Source organism: Monodon monoceros, unplaced genomic scaffold, assembly GCF_005190385.1.
Source record: "Monodon monoceros isolate NGI ecotype Baffin Bay Population unplaced genomic scaffold, NGI_Narwhal_1 Super_Scaffold_5, whole genome shotgun sequence".
Taxonomy (NCBI): domain Eukaryota; kingdom Metazoa; phylum Chordata; class Mammalia; order Artiodactyla; family Monodontidae; genus Monodon; species Monodon monoceros.
In genome coordinates this window covers 90265495-90286745 of record NW_021703782.1, presented here as the reverse complement: position 1 = coordinate 90286745, position 21251 = coordinate 90265495, and the positions used below count along the sequence as shown (strand labels likewise).

Here is a 21251-nt window from a genome sequence, read left to right as displayed (position 1 = left end):
TCTAGGGGACCAACAGATCCACTCCACTTGTTGCAAGCCCACCACCTGTGGACTTGGAGCAAGTCATCTGGGTAAGTCTACCATCAAGATGAACTGACAGTGAAATTACTGTATCTTGGTGGAATTAAAAAAAAAGTCTTTATCAGGCAAATGTTCTCTGAGAGAAGGCATCTGAACGCTTGGGTAACGCTTAGAAATTGCTGGTGTGGTACCTCTAGGCATTTCCTGAGGCCCCATTCTTTGCCTTAATGTCATCTTGTACATTTCAAACCTTTTGAATTCTTCCTTTTAATTCCCCATATGTTTTCTGTCCCGTAGCAGCCCAGTTCTGAATTTTGTGTGGGTTGTGTGCAGGGAGGGCGACAGTCACCACCCTCTTGTGACCCAAGGAGCCCATGATTAAAAGGAGCAACATTCCAAAGGAACCTCATTATTAGTCTCTTTGCCACCAATAAAACCAGGGGAGTTGGTGTGGAATCTAAAAAAAAAAGAATGCTACAAATGAATTCATATACAAAACAGAAACAGACCCACAGACATAGAAAACATGGCTATGGTTACCAAAGGGGAAAGGGGGGAGGGATAAATTAGGAGTTTGGGATTAATATATACACACGACTATACAAAAAATAAACAACAAGTACCTACTGTATAGCACAGGGAATGCTACTCAATATTTTGTAATAACCTATGAGGGAAAAGAATCCCCCGACAGTCAAACAAGTGGCCCTCGTTTATAAAAGCACAACACACACTGGATTTTAATGAGAAAATAATTGTATACTTGCATTGAATGCCTCACAATCACTATAAAACCGAAGCAGGATAGTAACATTGAAGTGGTTAACATACACAGGAGAGCCAGATACAGAGTATCATTTTCAAACACAGTATTGCTGCTTCGTGCCCCCTCCTCCAAAAAAGAAAAAAAAAAGTCATTTGGGTAAAGAGGAACACAAAATCAAAATTGGCAGCTCACTCACTGAATGCTTAAAATTCAGGAAATTGGTTCTGTTACTACAACTGGATATAGTCACCATCTCTAAACACTTAGGCTATTTTTTTTCCAATACATAGTTTAATTACATCCATTCTTTAGTTGGAAAAAATGTTTAATTATTTGTCTTCTGAGACGAGTCAACACTTAGTGTTCCTTGTTATGCCTTGTGTGTCTGTGTGTGTGTGTTGTGTATATATGTGGGCACTGATCTATATACTGCTTATATGTCACTGTCTAGGGTGGGCAGCATGCATGGGTGTAAAGAGGCAAGGAAACTGCATGTGTCATGCACGTAGGACACAGCCCAGCCTCCTGCCACTGACAGACCCTGTTTCCATAATTTCTGGATGAGAAAGCCAAGGAATGTCAGTCATCAGTTCCAGAGGAAAGTGAACATCTATCAACACTGCGGAATGGAATACTTTCAGGAAAGCTTTTAACATCTACAGAATCTAAGCATCTGTTCAAGCTGAGATTAACAAGCTTGTGTGCTATCTGGGGGCAGGGACGCGCATCGGAGGCCGGGTTTTGGACAAGCCTCTTCTTCTCGATGGATTAGGCACGGATGACGTTCCGCCAGGGGTCTGCTGCATCTTCACAAAGTTAAAGGGGTTCATTTGGGATCCCAGAGCCTAGCACAGTGCTATGTACAAAGCCATGGCCCAATGTTTCTTAAATGAGTAAAAAACTCAAGAGCACAGAGAAAATCTGGCTCTGCTAAGGGAACTTTAATTTACATTTTAACAGGATGATACGTGAGTGGAACAAGGAAATGGACAGCAGTCATCAGAAGGCAGCAGAAGGGAACAAGCAAAGGATGGAGATGTAGGGGCCACAGTTAAACGGTTTTGTGACCGTGAGAGAGTCACGGAAACGCTGCATTTGTTGCCTATCCAAAGTGCGAACCAAAGGATCCCGGCTCTATAACTCTACATAGTAAGTGTGTCAACTGCAGTCAAAGACCAACTTATCTGCCTCTAAAGCGATTCCAGGAATTGTGTGGCCTCCTAAGCTTTCTTTTCAGCTGCCCATTCTCTTCTCAAATGTAGTTTTAAGGTGGGTACACAGTTTCCTTCAAAACAGAACCAAAAACTTCAGGGAAGTCCTGAGCACTGTTTCCTCTTGCAAAAGATGGGGAGTTCATCTGTATCAAGTCTTTGGTCACTACCAGATCCAGAGTTAGTCCAGAAATCATGAAGCATGTTTCACTTTTTGTGCAACCCACAGAACCATTCTGTTCTCCAGGCATCCTAGCAGCTCCTGCATCCCTGGGCCACACGATGCTGCTGCCCCGACTGTTTTCATTCCCGTGCCTGTCTTGGGAACGCTGGAAATCCTCAGACAAAGCATCCTTCTTTCCTGGGTGCCCCCATTTCACCTGTCAGGACTCCTCATCTCATTTTCCTGGGAATGTCTGTCTCCATGCCAGCCTCTCCCACCTGAAAATAAATTCCTAACGGCAGGGATCTTATTTGTTTCATATCCCCAGCGTCTAGCACATTTTGTTGACTATTCGTTCAGAATGTTCAGGAGCATGAACCATACAAAGATGGCGCCAATTATCCATCTGTAGAATTTGGCTTCAAATTGCAAGTTCCCTTGGCAGCTCCAAAGGATCCTTGTAAGTTATCAGAGAGTTCCATTTTTTACTTTGTGTCCACCACTTGCTTACGAATAAACTTTCCCCTAACGTTGACACTAGTCTAATAAAAGAAGATAATGTGCATGAATCTACATACAAATTTGGTGGAACTGCTACTTGTCAGGACAACACATTAGCGCTTATGACATAAAGACATAAAAACAAAAATGAATTTTAGTGAGGTCTGGCTTACTTATTGCTTTTTTAAAAACCACAGTTTTAAAACAAAGGGGACGGAAAAAAAGAAGGCTGGTCAGTTTTTTTCTCATGGCCAGAACTAAAAAATTTCTCATCCAGAAATTGAGGGCATTTAATGATTGAATACCCTTATCATATTGCTTTAAATGACAGAAAGAGTAAAGCTGGTGTCCTTTAGCGTATACTAAGCATGGATACAAAGCATGAGAATAAATATGGTACTTTCCTAAATGTCAAATTACAAAACTGCTCAAAACTTTGCCATTGTGACTCATGCAAATACCATGTTAGGTCAACTTAATATTACAAATACTGCATTAGCTCGGAGCCTCTATATCCTTTTCATAAAAAAGAAATTCTCACTCACTCCTGACGCTGGCAAACAGCTTTGGAGGAAATAAGTGAACACCCTTGTCCCATGATCATCCTGGAATTTTAATCCTCACACACACACATACACCCTTACTCATGAGCACACATGCGCTTTGCACACATACACAAAGGCATGTGTACACACACACACACACACACGCACGCACGCACACACACCACCTTTAGGATTTGTAGCTGAACCTAAGCCTGCACTTAAGTTTCTATTCTATATTTTTCTCTGTATCATCCTGAAAAATACTGGTTGCTCAGAAAAAATAATCTCTCTAACTTCCTTACTTGCCCACTCTTTCCCCCTCCCTTCTTCTCTGTCTACCTTTCGTGAGCTTTCTTTACTGTCTCTTTCTGATTGATCCAAAGTATCATTCTTCCTACTCCCCCGAAGGTCCACTTTACATATAAAATATAGTTATAAACAACTCTTTATTTCTCATCGTCTACCTCTCTAAGGCAGAGTTCGCCCTTTTTTCAATTATTACCACTCTAAAAATACCCCTCCCCTCTTGAACCAAGCTGTTCAATGTGTATAGGTTTTATACATGGATATATTCCCCCATCCCATCATAAAAATAGTTGTTGCCCACTAAATATAGTTTTCATATAAAGAAACAGAATTGTGAAAATGTGTTCTCGTAAACTGCAGCTCAGTCAATATCATAAGCAGACAAGATCCTAAAGCTAAAATAATCCATTTGGTTTGGCTTTCTCCCCCCTTCCTAAACCTCCTAATGCAGAACAGGTTGTGTTTGCAACATGAAGAAATCTTGTCTTCAAAATATGGACTGCGATCCTTAATTGCTCCCAATTCAAGACAATTAAACGGAATAGACATGGAACCATAGATGCCTCTTCTGGGCAAATAGAGAGAGAAGCATTATTTTATAGCTGCTGGAGTAAATGGGGTTAGTCCAACACCTCTGATGCTATGATGGGTGGAAACCGGTGCAGGTACAGGGAAATATCCTCTGCTGGGTGGATGGCACCAGCTCTGTGGCTTCTCCAAATGGCCACATTACCATTGTTTTCCTCATCACCCAGAGAGGCTAGTCTTGGTTCTGCCTGTAGCAACCATGTCAATTTGCTTGTAACTTCTTTGTCCTTTTGGATCAACTGTGGTCCAAACCCAGGGGATTCTTTGAGTTACAAAAAAAAAAAAATCCTTTCTCTTCTGACTCCCGGGAGTTCGTGTTTGATGGGTGGACTTCTTTTTTCACTTGATTTTTCATCATTGTACATTGCAACTTCTTCTGGTCTGCATAAGGATTGCCGAGTTTGTTTGCACTTTAATAAATATTCTATTAAAATGCTTTGATGTGTTGATTTCTTGGTTTCTTGGGAACCCAAGCACCAAAGAAGCTTCCTGGGTGGAAGGATGTTGACTATTCATTGTCCTCTTCCTCTTGGTTGGCATAGATCCCCGCCTCCCAGCGCAAGGCCAATGCGCTCTTTCTTCGATTAACCCGTGTGGCCTCAAGGACCTGAAGAGAGAGGGAAAAAAATTACGCAGAGTTCATGATTGTTCATTATGAACACAAACCAACTTCCCTGTTTCCTTCCTCCTTTCCCTCTCTCAACAGCATCTAATGAGGGGGAAAGTGGTAAAGCGTCTGGTACAGCTGGGAGGTAGGAGAGACGTGAAAGTAAAGGTGGCGGGGTGGGAGGTTCTGGGTAGCATTCACCTCAGAGCCAAAGTTCACTTTTGACCCATCGTTTTCAGTATAGAGAGACTGAATTTTCCTGAAATGTTCTGCAAGTTTCGTTGAACTAGACCTGACTCTGCATCACGTTTTTAGATAACGAAGTGGATTGCTACATGCTATATAGATCAGTGCAGTCTGATTTCAGTGATCTGTATCTGCACCATCCAATATGGCAGCCATGAGCCACACGTGGCTACTGAGCATTTGAAATATGGCTAGTGTGGCTGAGAAACTAAATATCAGATTTTAACTAATTTTAATTTCAATAGCCTCGTGGAAATAGTGACACCATACTGGACAGCACAGCTATGGACAGTCTTGGTCTCTTCATAAACAAGCAGACGGGAAAGTAATTCCAAACAACTGAACCAGTGTGAATTCATTCCACCAAGCTTTGTGGGCCCACATAAGCTGTGATCATATTTGTACCACAAAAATCTACTTTGGTATAATTACGCTTGAAAGAAGAATTAAGTGAAAAGAAAAAGAGCTTCTCAGGCCACTAAAAAACGGAATCTGAGCATTTTGATGTAACTTCAGGGCCACAGGTGCTGGTAAAGGAAGTGAAAGGTGACAACATCAAGGACAAATAGGCTCACCACCATCGGGGTGAGGCCACCCTCCCTCCGGCTCCCCAGAAGAGTCTGTGGACCCCAGGGGGTATCTGCTCCAGCTTGAGTTTGGTCCAGATGACATCCAGATGAATGACATTTAGGTTGCCAACGCAGGAGAAACGGCTCAATTTCATGATACTGCACCGAAAGCAAGCCCCTGCATGCCAACCAGTTAAACGACTGTGACGTTAGCTTAGGATGTGCAGTTTCTGAATTTAAAGTCTAGCAGAGCCAACACTAGTTGGTTATCCAACCAACAGGCGATGAAGTCTTTGCTTATTCTGGGAACAATCATTCTGGCAAGGGACAGAGATGCTGGCAACTCCAGAAAAGCAAGGAGAGGCAGGTTTACCGGCAGTGATGGGAGCCCAGACGTAAGCAAATTCTGGTCAGATTAAAGGTCTGGGCAGGGAGCGGGCATCTCAACTTGCTTCTCTGCACCTCTGACAAATGCATGGACTTCCCAGAGCAGCAGTGTCTTTCCTCCAGGAAGGCTTCCCCAGTCCTCCTAGCAGGGACGGCTTTGACCGGATGTATAGGACACAACTCAATCATGTCTCCTGAAGGAATGTTCACCAGGAAGCACGTAAGCCATGCCCTGAAGTGTTGGTGTGTAAACATATCATGGTCACCTAGTCAACATCTAAGAATAACAAATCAGTAGGAGGAAAGCACGTTTCTAAGTCTGGTAGAGTTAAACAGTAGAATCTTCTGGTCAAGGCCTAGTAACATGGTACTGGAAGGCAGTGAGGAACTGGAATTGCAAGTCCTGAGCTTTGTTTCCAGCTCTGTGCCTGTCGTTCATGGCATCTTGAGTCTCAACTTCCTTTATCTGTAAAACAGACACAACACCTGCCCTATTTCACAGGCTCTCTCAGGAAGCAATGCAGCCTCTGAAGTCCAGGCAGGTCTCAGTTTAAATCCTAGTAACTATGTGACCTTGGGAAAGTTTATTACCCTGTGCCTCAGTTTCCTTATATGTAAAAAGAGAATAATAAAAACCATAGTACCGAGGTGTCTGAGGAATAAATGAGGCAAATAAATGAGGCAAAGAATTTACCAAAGTTTCCAGAGCATAGCAAATTCTTAAACAATAACTACGTATTTCTCTCATCATGTGAAAGGGCTTTATAAGCAATCAAGTGGTATTCAAACATAAGACGTTTTGACAAGGAGCTCTACATTGTGGTTTGCCTTGCAGACTGTACATACAAACTGAAAGGTTTACATAAGAGCTAAAAATAAATCTAAGGTTCTGAAAAAAATAGTCCCCATCAATTTCAGATGTCCCTTGTCTTGTATTTGGGCCCTATTTTAATTCTCAATCATCTTGAAAATTTTAATTTACTCTGTTCTTTGGGAACCCATTTCAATCCATCTATCCATCCATCTTATAGCTATTTATTGGGTTCCTACCAAGTGTCGGGCACAGGGCTTCATGTTCAGGATAGAACAGTCTCTTCCCTCCTCCAACAGACCTTTTGAAGATTCAAAAAGCCAAGCCCTGGGCTTCCCTGGTGGCGTAGTGGTTGAGAGTCCGCCTGCAGATGCAGGGGACACGGGTTCGTGACCTGGTCCGGGAAGATCCCACATGCCGCGGAGCGGCTGGGCCCGTGAGCCATGGCTGCTGAGCCTGGGCATCCGGAGCCTGTGCTCTGCAACGGGAGAGGCCGCAGCAGTGAGAGGCCCGCGTACCGCAAAAAAAAAAGCCAAGCCCTTGGGGAAGGTATGTGAATGAGCATTTATTCCACAATTAATTCAGAGTACTGTGTGTGAGTGAGTGAGTGTGTGTGTGTGTGTGAATAAAGCTCTAGCAAATCTAGAACTTTTGTTCTAGATTTCTACATATTAACTTTATTTCCTAAAGTCCATTCCTTTCCTTTCTGGGTTAAAAAAAGCACTTGCCTCTGGGGCTCTGGTAATAGTGAACACTTACATCACAGGTATCATGAACCAGCTACGGGTTTTAATCCTCGCCTCTGTTCTATGGGATTCATACTATGAATTTCACATATGAAGAAGCTGAAGCACAGAGAGGTTTAAAATAATCTAACATCAGTTAGTAGGAGGAAGAGCTAACGTTTGAACCCAGAACTCTGGGTGCAGAGTCGATGCTCTGGGCCAGCATGTTCCACGGCTGCTCAGTGGCTGGGGGGAGTATGGAGGAAGAAGCATCAGAAAGCGCAATAAATACTCTCCATAGGAGTGGAGAGAGAAAACATAAAAAATAATAATAATACAAAGACCTGATTTAAGGTTTTATCATTTTCACAAATTAAATCAGATTTAGGTCTGGTGGGAGAAAAAGAAAATCAATTCTCTTTGAGCAATCCTCTAGTATTAATTTTTCTCTCTAGTGCTTAGGGAATTCAAGTGAATCACTTCAGTTTGAGCAGCAATCAACCTAGATAATTTTATTCTGGGATATAAAACAAAAGACAGATACGTTAAATAACATTTATATTAAGATTTTATCCCTCATATCTTCCACTGAAGGCAGACAGAGCCTAGTCTTATCTTCCTTGGATGTATTTGACCAGATTTTCATCAATCTTACATTGACTCCAAGGGGATGTGGGCTCCTAGGGTCTAGTTCTTAAACCAGCATTTCCTCACTGAGACCCACAATTAGACACTGAAGAAGGTCCATGTAATGATATTTTCAATATTCATTTTACAGTTTGTGAAAAAAACCTACTGATAAGCATCAGCTCACGTCTACAGTTAACCATAATTATTTTGCTAAATATGGAGATGTGAAATATATACTGTGCTATAGGTAGCACAGCCAGTTTGAAGAGTAGTTTGCAATAGGTAGTGAATGTGAGGATGGGTAAGCCCTATAACCAGTACTTTTACCCCTAGATATATTTAGAGACTTTCTTCCATAGGTCACACAAAGAGCTGTGTAAAATAACATTCATTGACTCATTGTTTGTAATGGCAAAGAAAAGGTACAACCTACATTTCCATCACTAGAAGAATGAATAAATAGATATGTATTCATTCAATGGAATACTATATACGGCAATTATAATGAGTGAACTAGAGCCATAAGTATCAACATGGACACATCTAAAAATGATGCAGACAGAATAAAGAGTACAGGATACTACAATATGATATATTTATATAAAGTTCTAAAACATGCAAAACCATTAGATATAATTTATGTACATAGACATACGTAGTACAAGGATAAAAACATGCATGGAAACAATCAACACCAAACTCCAGAAAAATTCCCTCTCAAGAGGGAAAGAAATGGGAGCTGGGAGAAGTAACAAGAGGGCTTGAATGGTATTTGCAATATTAATTTCTTTTTAAAATATTAAGCAAATATTATGAAATGATAAGAATGCACAAAGCTGGCTAGGGGGCTTTATTATTTTACTTTGCCATATCCTTGACACACTGGCATGCCAGCTCCATGGCATCAGGGACATTGTTCAGATGACTGCTGTCTTCTCAGAACCCAGAAAGTGCCTGATGTGTAGTAGGATCTCAATAAATTGTCAACAGGTTAATGAATAAATGATTCTCTACAATTCTGGATATTTACAATAATTTTTTTAAAATAAAAATAATACAATGCTCTAGAAATAAAAAATATAAAAGCCAGTATGCTTTCTCATAGTATATAAATAAGTCAATATATATGTGGAAAAAATAAAAAATATTGTGCTTTTTCATAGCACAGGTTTGTGAAATCTGTGTAAAGGGAAGTTGTAGGGGAAAGGAGGAGGCTTGGGGGAAATTCAATGCTTAAAGAAGCTTCCAAACCAAAAATACAGGTTTAAAGATGGGGGGGGGGGGGAGAACTGCTTTGGTTCACAGTAGGAATAAGTTATCCTAAAGTGATGGCATGGAGCTCTCTGGTTTGTGTTAAGGTAAACAAAGGACTGATCCCAACCGACAGCCCAGTCCTCTTGAGCTGCATGGTTTTCTAACCAGACCAGAGTAGATTTGCTGTCAGCGCCTGAAGAAACAAACAAACAAAAATCCAAACAGCCCATTGGCCGTACCCTCTAGTGCAAACATCTTCCAGATCCATGAGCAAGACAGAATCTTCTCCAACCCAGAGCACAGCACAGCAAAGCACAGCCGCGTGTACCACTGTTGCATGGACGCTAACATTTCAAGGCAATCACCCCATTCAGAAAAGGCAGGGAGAAAACCCCATGAGGAAATGGCAAACCACGACAGCATGCACCTGGATCAGGCATGCAAGAAGACCAAGACAAACAAGTGGAAAAGTACCTCGGAAGTCACCTTGCAAGACAGTAACTTAGAGGTGTACTGGCAGAGAGGGAAAAACCAGGGTTAGTACATGGCAGAGACACACTCACAAAACGCCCCCCAGCTGGGAACTGGCACCACGCCGGTGAGGGGGGAGGGGACACAAGAGGGGAGGTAACATCAGGAGACCAGGACACACCCACACCAAGACTTGCTTCATCTGATATTCATTTATTTAAAAGTCTGTATCTTTTGCAGCAAGTAGATACCCTATTATTCCTCCATAAAAATATCAGATAAGCCATACTTTGTTAATTCAAGATTTGTTGCTTCCATCTTCTGTGCTTTGAATTAACAAGATTCTTTCCCCCCGGGGTTGTATGCAACCAACTGCCCACCAGCAAGATCCTTAAGGGCATTCTGGATTTGTGAGAATCTATGGACAAACAGCCCTTCCCCTACCTATAGGCATCTCTGAACCCCAAAGTAGTCTCGTAGTCTGTTGTCCCATGAAAAGAAGGCCCTAACCACAGACAGGGCACGGTTTGGATGCGAGGTTGCAGAGGCAGATTCTCTGGAGCTGATCTAAGGATGGCACTGCCAAGGGAGACCAAGCAGCCTCCCTCATCACGACCTTGCGGGTCCTAAATAAGTTCCTGAAAGTGGAGTGATTAAGTAGGAACTAAAAGGGTCCTTTAGTTCCTATAAAGGAAACTAAAAGTCACTACAAGAAAAGCTCAGAGAAAAAATGTCCCGGCTGTGGGTAATGAGTTAGAAGGACTGACTCTGGACAGCCTCCTCCAGAACAGTGGTCATGACCTTGCATTTACACTCACGACTTTAGAGGCACTGATTGGTTTCTGGCATGGTGACCATGCCAAAGAGCCCACTGGACTGGATAGGAGGGATCGTATGTCTGTGATCACTGACTGCTTCTTAGGTACTGCACTTAAAAATCACAGCTCTGGAGCTTCCCTGGTGGCGCAGTGGTTGAGAGTCCGCCTGCCGATGCAGGGGACATGGGTTCGTGCCCCGGTCTGGGAAGATCCCACATGCCGCGGAGCAGCTGGGCCCGTGAGCCGTGGCCACTGAGCCTGCGCGTCTGGAGCATGTGCTCCACAACGGGAGAGGCCACAACAGTGAGAGGCCCGCGTACCGCAAAAAAAAAAAAAAAAAATCACAGCTCTGTAATGATCAGACAGATGACTGGGGGCTGATAAATGTGGAGTGCTCGTCTCCTTTGCACCTTCCCAGGGCATGTGTGAGAACCCGAGAGAGCTGGGGGCACAAAGCATCACTGATGTTGGCTGAGCTTCCCATACAGCCTGTGGTGGCGGGGGTGGGCACTGGAGCCAGACAGGCTTCCTCCATCCACCCAGTGAGAGTTTGGCTAGAACTCCCAAAGGGTGTCCTGGTCTAGAAGGAAGTGTGTGCCAGGAATTCTTGGAAAAGCAGTGACTGCCAGCCCCCAGCTTGGACTTAGCCCAGGAATCAAAGAGGCCTTCATTTATTCCAAGACAGGCAGGGAAGGCTGAAAGCCCTCCCAGTAACTATTATGGGGGCAAAAGAGGAAGAAAGAGAACATAGGAAAAACCCACCTAGATTGTGTGCTAGGAGGAGGGATGGGGCTCAATGTCCAGGAGGCTGTAATCTGGACTCAGCCCAGCACCCCCTCAACTGAGAAAGGGAAAGCAAATCTACCAAACAAGTTCAAGAGCACCCCTGACTCAAGAACTCATTGTCTTCTGAGGCTCAGGTCAGACTGTGGGGGAAAACTGGCCAGAAAAACAATGTTGCCTCAGTATCCTTCCTTTGCAAGGTACCAAAAAGCCCTACAGGAAACTATGGTTCATCAGGCCATTATGAGCTGCATGACTGACCAGAGATGGCGTCAGGCCCAGATAAGGGGACATTTCCACTTAAGATAACATTTCCAAATAGAAGAAACCTCCACTAAGAGCAGGACGGTTGCATCTGGGTGGGCAGCGTGTGTGTTGCACAAAAACACCAGGCTGGGGGGATGGATGGGGTTGAAGCTCAGACCCCCGACTCCCCTCACCAACCGTGTAGCTGGTGCAGGACTGCATCCACACAGAGTTTTGAAAAACGGTACCTTTTGCTAATTCTCACAAAGGCCCTGCATAGGCTGGGAAACAGCCCAGGGTAAAGCGTGTGGGTGGAGGTTAGCAATCCTCCTACCCCCAGGTTAGCCAAGGGGTCCCTTAAGAGGTGGAGCCTGGCTCAGTCTTGAGCATGGAGACACTCATCAGGGACCACACCATGCAGAACAAGGAAGCCAGCCCCGGCGGATGAAGACTGTCGCTACTCAAGGGTTATCTCAAGGCCTGAGCTGGGAACAAGGATGGCCGTTTGGGGGTAATCTTTTCAGAAAAGGGGCTTTTTCTGGTTCCTTGTCATTGACTTTGTCACCAACTGCAAAAGGAAGCGAAACATCCACAGGTGACTTCATAAGACAGGTGACTTCATACGACTACTATAGTGACTCCTGGGCAGACATTCCCAGAGAGAGATTCATGATTTAATGTTCCATCTTCCATCATTCTCTGAGCCCTCACTGGGCTTCCAGCAGGAGAGAGGCCAGCTAAGAACATGAAAAAGACCACTAAATACTGCACGGTTGTCCCCACCCCACCCCCTGGCAGGGATCCCGTGAGCCAGAGGCCTCCCTCCTGTCCTGCAGGTGATATTTTATCAAATGGGAGAGTGGAAGGGTCCTGAACTGGGGACAGGACTCCAGACACCATCGCTGCTCTGGGGCAGAGGGATGCTGTACCTGTTCTGCTGGTGAGGATGAGGTTTTTTTCCCCAGATAGGTTGGTGAAAGCTACTCATGGAAACGGCAGGCACAGCTTCATTTGCCTTCCCTCTCTTTCTCTTTCTCTCCTTCACGCTCACTGACATCATTGTACCCAGTGCATCACTCTGCATACACCCCAATTACCCCACTTTGTCTTTAAGTCTACCTTCTCCTTGGGAAGTACAGCAGATAAGAATGCTTCTCATTCTATTCAGAAAGAGCTTGCTGCTTCCTATGGGTGAACAGGTGGTTAGGTCCTGATCATGCGTGAGGGACTCATAAATTCTGTCAACTGACTTTTTGGAAGGAATATTGGCAGGTGGAAGTGCCGGGTGACACGGGACCCAGGTGAGCCAAGTGAGGTTCATAGAGGGTGGAGGATCTAAGAAGCCACAGCTTGCCCTGGGGACAGTCTATGTGGATGAAGCCAGGAGAGCAGAACTACCAACCTCTGGAGCAGGGAAGCCAGTTACAACACAACTCAAGCTTCAAGCCATCCAGCTGCCCGATATGACTATCCTTCTGGTATGAGAGACCATTAAAGAAGGGGCCACAGATCAACTAGGAAAAGAGATGAACTTCAACATATTCTCCAGTGATGGATGACGACACAACAGAAAGATCCCCTGAATCAAAAGAACTAAGACAGGTTAACAGGCGGCTCTGAAATGAAGTCTTACTGATGAGCATATATTTGCTTTAGATATATATGGGGGGGTTGTTTTTTCCAGATTTGGGTCTCTTAAAAGAGGATACAGTGGGTTGGATAGATTTTTTTTTTCTGTTCCTAAGAATTTTCAACAGCAACAAACTTGGTTCTCTTGTAATATCAACAACAGTGCAAAACACTTGGCCTTGAATTTGAGATCTGGGGATATTAACAGCTTGATTAGTTAGCAGGTTTCTTTCTTACCCGAAATGTTAATTTACTTGAGAAAAATAGAGACAGGAGGCTATCACTTCACTGTGTGAGTGAAGGGCAATCAGTATGTTAAAAGGCTGATTCTAGGGCTACCCTGGTGGCGCAGTGGTTGAGAGTCCGCCTGCCGATGCAGGGGACACGGGTTCGTGCCCTGGTCCAGGAGGATCCCACATGCCGCAGAGCGGATGGGCCCGTGAGCCATGGCCGCTGAGCCTGCGCTCCGCAACGGGAAAGGCCACAACAATGAGAGGCCTGCGTACCGGAAAAAAAAAAAAAAAAAAAAAAAGGCTGATTCTAAGCAGCTTCCTTCATGAAAAGGGAAAATCCAACCTGGTTGACATTCACCAGGTGGCTGCCTGAGTGTTAGTGTGTCAGCCTCTGCCTATGAAATGAGTAACTTCACTTCTGGGTATGGTGTTTTCCCCTAACACCTGCACTTCAACACAAAAGGCATGCACAAGAGATACAGAGAGTGTGCTTCCAAATCACTCAGCTGGGTCACAGGCAAGTGGTCCATTGGTTCTTCCCCATCTACACATCCCAGCTAACTTCCACCAAAGCTGCTGATGTATGGTGTGGAATCATTGAAGAAAAGCCCCTTATAGCCCTAAGCTTCAAGGTGGTCACAGACTCCAGAAAATACCTAAAAAGGGCTGAAAAGAAGAGCCAGATAAAGTGACTTCGTGGACAGAAAAGGTCCTACAGGCTCAGAGAAGGAGCCCCGGCAGTTGAAACCCGAGCAGCAGCCATCAAGGGCCAGGCCCATCCCACTGTACAATACAGGGAAAAGCCCAGAAATATGCCAGCCCAACAGAGGAGCTGGGCCAGTATTCCAAGCAATTTAGGCCTCAAACCCAAGTGAGAGGAGACTGAGACACACCAAGTGGGTCATTCAGCTGCCATAGGCGTGTTTGCTTGCTTTCTTTACCACTAAGTGTTCAGTATCTGGCTTCAACTCCAGAAAACCTTTAACTCAGCCAACTTGGATACGAGAGGCAGTGAATCAGCATGGAATTCCTACTGTGCGCCCCATCGCATTCAAGTTTAAGGTGACCAAATAATTTAGCATCCAAACTGGGGCACTTTTAAGAGGGAAAGGAGATGATGTTATTAATAATTACTCCAGGACAACAGGCATAAACCAGGACTGTCCTGGGTCAACTGGGGAGTATCCTCAACCCAACCAAGCTATTTGGGGGGAGGAGGTAGTTACCTCAATAAATGCTAATGGATTCCAAGGAGGTTGGCACGGACCCCTGAGGCTGATCCCCAGGCTCCTGGCTGTGCAGGCTGTGGACAGCACTGGCTCTTAAGCCGCTTACTGGAGAAAGAAACCACAGAGTAGACGACTTCCTTTGTGGTTGGTGGGAATGTCACGTGCAAAGTTCTCGGGGTTGAGGGTAGCAGGGTAACTATGTGGTTTTTAACTGTCATTTTAAGTGGCTCTCTCCTGCCAGACTGTACACACTGGCTTGGTAACAGCCCAAAACACACTGTCTTCTGAGCACTGTGTACCATTTATAGGGATCGCCCAGAGCAGACACTGAAGGAATAGCATCGTCATAGTTCTCTAGAGAAATAACATCTCTACAGAACAGGCGAGCGATGGCTGAGATCAGCTCCCCGGTGCCTGCGGGTGATTTCAGGGAGCTTGTGTCCTTCCTCCCGCATTGCCCCTGCGCGGTGTCTTTCTACACACACACCCCACACCTCACGTACTAGCCGTACCAGTAGACTCAAACTAGAACTTGGCAGCCAAAAGACCCACTCTTTGCATGATCAAAGTTTTTGAGAACAAGGCAAAACCCCCAACCCAACTGCAGGTATGTTAAACCACACATTTGAAAATTGGTGCTGGAACCACAGTGCTGGCCAGACAACCGCACACACATCCATGCCTGAACCGGAGTACCGTACGCCGTACTGAAATTCACCCTTGGACACGGGAAAGAGGAAAGGAGGCGAAACTTACACTACTATCATCCATTCTCTCGCGCCTTTTAGATTTGTGTGTCTCATAGTCTTCCATGAGGGTCTGCATCAGATTCTTGGGCCGCTGTGATCCGGCAGCCTCTTCGGGGGCTAAGTCAGGCTGCAAGCTGGGACCTTCAGGTGTGGGGGATGGAGGAGGTTGGACTTTCTCTATTTTCCCTGAAACAACACGAAGAGAACACCCTTTCTAAGCTTGTCTGGTCACGACTGCTTTCGAAAAGAAGAGAAGAACACTGGCAAAAAAAGCAACCTCTGACATACTGAGTGGTACCAGAATGATGGTTAAGTGCAGGTCATTTTATTATAGGGATCAACGTGCTTAAGGATTAATGTCACAAACCCATCCAACGAAGACCTCAAGGAAACCGGTTTTAAAGTCAGTCAGACCAAAGAGGGCTCTCAGGCTCTTTGCAGATATATGCCAGGCAGACAGACAAACAGACAGACAGACAGATGCTGACTCCAGTTGTTTTGGGGACAAGTATTCTATCACAGATCATACAATCAGACTGTCAGAGGTGGCGGTGCCTTTGAACCTTAAAGACCCATTTCTTACAGATAAGGAAAGCTTAGGCTCGACAAAGGGAAGGCTGCGTTGGGCTACCAGGAGCTGGCGATGGTATCCAGGTCTCCTGGTTTCCTTCCCTCTTTCTTCTCTATCAAAGGTCACCAATGGTCAGATGACCAGCCTGGTTTTTTTGTATGGGCAACACATGTTGTAAAACCTCTGAACGAGAACTAAGCTGTTCTTCCCAGGTCACTCCAGTCTTACACTGGCCAGCTTCATTCTTTACCTTACCTGCCACGGTCCTGAAAGCACTTAGGTTTGAGATCCCGGATCTTAAGGAATGAATGCCAACAACAGCAGCTTCAATGTTGTAGAAAAGGGGTGCGTCAGACTTGGGAAAGGTGAGGTTTTAGTTTTTGAGATGCCATACAGGTATTCTCAGCATGAGAAGATTGGGTCCACAGTCATCCACAGTGGTGTGGTGATGCCAGGCACTGTCACTAAGACCGCCTGCATCCCACCCTCTTGGGAAATGCCTTCTGGCCAATGAAGGAGTGGGTTATATTGCCAGAGCCCCAAACGCACCTCTGAGAAGTACCTTCAGGTGCAACAGTCATGATTTTTCCAACTATGCCCCTTATGGGAGACACGGCTAGGGTCTGCGAACAAGGAATGTGGAGAAAACACACAAAATAAATGGATATTTCAAGCACAAAAGTTCAGAAACCACCAGGGGAGGGTAAAGACCCATTTGACCTCCTCCAGACCCAAGATCAAGACAGCTCATCTTTCTTTGCCTCACTCCCCCCAAGACTGCCTGATGGAGCTGGAATCACAAGTGAAGCCTGGGGTCCATGTCTCTGTGTGGGTGGCTATAGGACTTTACTGGGCATAGGTCCTTTGATGGGAGTTGGGAAGCCCCCCGGAGTTCAGGAAGCCCGAGTTTTAATTTCTGCTCTTCCATGAACCAGCCATGAGGTTGGCTGTAGACAATCATGTAATGTTCCCCCTTTAATCTTGAGCTGATCACTTAAGTTCTCCAAGTTTCAACTTCCCTAGCTAGAAAATGAGAATTTGGGGAGAAGTTGTCTTGGAAGTCCATTCTAACTCAAACATTTTGCTATTCTATCAAATACATTTGGCAAGAAGATCAACCTTTATTGATTAAAAAAAAAAAAGTATATGGCCAGCACATTTGGCAGTTAGGTGGGGAAGTGGTTTTTAATACACAGACACTCCATCTGTAGACCCACCATTACATTAGTGAACTTAGTGAAACTCATTGCTTTGACCTCAATTACCCAGATCATCGATAAAAAGTCTTTTGATATTAACAGTAAGGTTACAAATATTTTAAGGTCTTCAATCTTCAAATTCTCTAGAAACGGTTTCTATTTTTTATTATGGAAATCAGGGAATGCTATCATGACACCTATGGACCCATCAACTATATTAAACATTTATCAAGATTTTACCACCCTTGCTCCATCTGTCCTGCCTGCCTGCCTTCCTCCCACCCTCCTGTACTAAAATATTTAAAGGAATCTCAGACCTCAGGCAATATTACCCCTGAATACGTAGTGTGTATCTCTAAAAGTTCTGATTGACTTTTTAAACTTTTATTTATTTATGTATTGGTTGCGCTGGGTCTTCATTGCTGCACATGGGCTTTCTCTAGTTGTGGTGAGCGGGGGTTACTCTTCGCTGAGGTGTGCTTGGGCTTCTCGTTGCGGAGCAGGGGCTCTAGGGCGCAGGCTCAGTAGTTGTGGCACACAAGCTGAGTTGCTCTGCGGCATGTGGGATCTTCCCAGACCAGGGCTCGAACCTGTGCCCCCTGCATTGGCAGGTGGATTCTTAACCACTGTGCCACCAGGGAAGTCCCTGATTGACTTTTAAAATGAAGCTTTGAGAAACAATACAGCCCAGTGGTGAGCATGCAGTTCTAGAGCCAGCCTGCTTGGGTTTGAGCTCATTAGTTAGCAGCCAAATACCCTTAGGGCAAGTTACTTGCCCTTTTTTTTGAAGTTTTTCTATCTCAGTTTCCTAATCTGTAAAATTGGTATGTTGATAGAAGTACCTACCTCATACGGTTGGTACAAGAGCTAAATTAATATTTAGAATGGCAAGCATCCAATGAGTCTAGTTAGTATTTATTTGGAATCTCAAAGAATAATATGTCTACGGAGTAAGAATGAGCAATTTCATGGGAAATTCTGCATAAAAATGTCACAACTCTTCTAAAACTAGAAATAGATACCACATGACCAGGTTGGTCACTTTCTAATTGACCTCTCAAGTGTCCAAATCATCTCTCACCAGCCAATCCTCCAGCATTAAACTTCTAGAAAGCATAGTACATATTCACTGCCTCTAACTTCACCCTTTCACATATACCACCCCTGCCTCATAATACTTTGTTTATACTTCTGGGAAAGCCTTTTTCACATACTGACTGTATCAATCTGGTTGTTTAAGCTTTTCTTCTCAATAAAGCTGTAAAGTCACTTGAAGATAGGGTCCATTTCAATGGGCTATGAATCCCCCTAACTCATTTGAATGTAAACTCCATTAGAGGAGGACCTTGTCTGTCCCGGTCAATGCTGAATCCCACAAGGCAGGAGTTCAGGCTGTTGAATGAATCAGCAAGTCCATTATGAAATATACAGAGCAGCCACTTATTAAATGCTTGTGGACTGGGACAGAATTCCCAATACAGAATCTGAGCAAAGTGTTTAAATGTCTTCACCAAAGCACATGAGACAAAACAATCTTGGTCTACAGAACCACAGACGCGATGGCTTTGGAGTAATAACAAACACATTTATATGGCATTTCATTGATAGGCTTCATGTCATTTGATCCTTACAACCACCCTAGGATGTAGTCAGGGTGAATGTCATGACATCTGAACAATTTAGACCATGGAGGCTCAGATGCTTAACATCAATCCAAATTACATTAGTTAGTAACAATCAGAGTCAGGTCTGGAACCCAAATTGTGTTGACTGTTGCTAAATTATATAATTGGGTGTGTGCTGAAAGAGAATCGTAAAGAGGGTGAAAAGTTACTATAAAGAGTGGACATTTCCCGCTCATTTCTTAGTATGCCAGCAAAATGAAACCCATCCCCGGAGCAAGTTTTGCCGGTTACAGCCACTAGAGGTCACATGAGTAACAGGAACCAAAGACTAGCTTAGCGGGTCTGGAGCAGTGTCTTCCAAAGAGAAGGTGGCTGAGAGGTCTTGGAGAGAACAGAGGGGTTCAGATAACCAAGGCCACATCAGAGCCTCAGGAGAAGCTGTCACAGGTCTCCAGAGAAAGGGAGCCCCAACCCCGGACTTCTGGGCTGGTTGACATCTGGGGAAGTCGGCTTGGCTGGGCTTCTCTACCGTGATCTCCAAGCACCCTGCCTCCAGTACGGTTCCAACCATGACTGGAATTCTCACGCAATCTTAGGAACCACACAGGCCATCAAAAAGCTGGAGAGGGACCTAGCTTGCAGCCTAATCAAGTTTTCTCTTTGATTAGGATGGTGAAAAAACTTCTCGCGCTCTTCCACCAGTAATGGACACTGCAGACACCACAGCTGTTTGTGATGCAAAGCTTGGGAAGTCTGTCTCATCTTCTATGGCCTTGGAAAGCACTTTGAAGTTCCTTGGCCCTGAGGACAAATCTCATTAGAATCCCCAAACAATGATGGTTATCTTTGGTGTTCATTAGCGTGCATCCAGCACTTCCCCAGTACCCCCAGGTCCCATTCCCACTTGTCCCATCAAAACTTGTTCTCATATAAGTCTATTCACCTGGTGAATGACTGAATAGCTGACGGTAGCTGAAAGTGGCCTCTATTTTCAATGATAAACATCCTGCTATCTAGTTTCTCACCTGGGCTGAACACTCTACAAAATAGCTCTCTTGAAGGATCCCAGAAACAACATGAACAGTAAGTGTCATGCAGACCTCAAAGCAGACCTGTGGTGGTCTTGGCCAAGGCCTGGTCCCTGACATTTACAGAGCAGGGAGCAGGGGCAACGTGAGCTTAACTGACATAGGAACCAACAGAAGAAAGCTAGACTGGAATTCAAAGTGGACAGTAGAAAACATACTCGAGTTTACTTCATACATATGATTTTGTCCAAACTATTCCATCTAGAGTAATTTTAGACTTAAGCATTTAAAGATGTTTGAGGATAAGCAGCTTCACTTGGCTGGGATGATTCCAAAGCCATGTTTCTAAAATCACGTCCTATTACCTTAGCTTTGTAAGAATATTACTCAACACTGCAAACGGTCAAAAGGTCATTGGTCAAATAAGTTTGAGAAACACTCGACTAAAGAAAGCTTTAACGATAAAACGAGATAGATTTCCTTACCAGGGGACTTCTCTAAGGTTTTAGTGCTAATATGATTGTGAATCTCTAGTTTAGGAATGGGGGTGCAGCGTTTCTCAAATTTATTTAACCACAGAACCTCATTTCATAGAATCCCTATTAATATCTTGAGGAAAACAATTTGGAAAATACTATTCTCTGGTGTATACTAGTTAACCACTAACTACTAACTTATGGGCACAAGTTCAACTAATAAGTATGGGCACAAAGCTTATGTACAAGAACTTTCACCATTGTTCATTTGTTTGCTTATAATTACATATGTGGAAACAACAAAGGCATCTGACTATAAGAGAATGGTTAAATTAGTTGTGGCTTATTCAGATGATGGAGTATTATTTAGCCATTATAAGTCATGTTTTAGTCTCTCAAATTTAGAGGAATAGTTATGGACATGGGAAAATATTCAAAATACATTAAGAGAAAAAGCAGGTTACAAAAGCAGAAATACTGCAGGGGTTTAGGAGTGCAGGCTCCGGAGTTGGACTGCTTGGGTTCAAATCCTAACTCACTACTTATTAGCTGTGTAAAAGAAAACAAAAGTGCACACATGACACACGGTAAAACTTAGTCAGGATAAGATGAACAGTCTTGCAGTTGGCAGAATAATGGCTTCCACAAAGATGTCCAAACCCTAATCCCCCAAACCTGTGAATATTTACCTTACATGGCAAAAGGACTTTGCGGGTATGATTAAGTTAAAGACTGTGAGATGGGAACACTATCCAAGATTATCCAGTTGGGCTTGGTGTAATCACAAGGGTCCTCATAAAAGAGATGCAGGAGGGTCAGAGAGAGAGAGAGAGAGAGAGAGAGAGAGAGAGAGAGAGAGAGAGA

The 21251-nt window shown here is 44.2% G+C and overlaps 1 protein-coding gene across 9 annotated transcripts in view; it reads right to left on the bottom strand.

Moving 5' to 3' along the window:
* Window positions 1–209: 209 nt before the first annotated feature.
* LOC114884001 (A-kinase anchor protein 2) overlaps window positions 210–21251 on the bottom strand; it is a 495611-nt gene continuing 474569 nt past the window's right edge. For 8 of the 9 annotated variants that reach the window (XM_029202414.1, XM_029202415.1, XM_029202420.1 and 5 more), the window contains 2 exons: window positions 15496–15674; window positions 210–4708 (listed from right to left, as the gene is read on the bottom strand). In XM_029202414.1, the coding sequence (XP_029058247.1) occupies window positions 4610–4708; window positions 15496–15674 (278 nt within the window). In that variant the 3' untranslated portion in view covers window positions 210–4609. The remainder of the gene's footprint in view (window positions 4709–15495; window positions 15675–21251) is intronic. The other variant, XM_029202417.1, reaches the window with a different exon arrangement.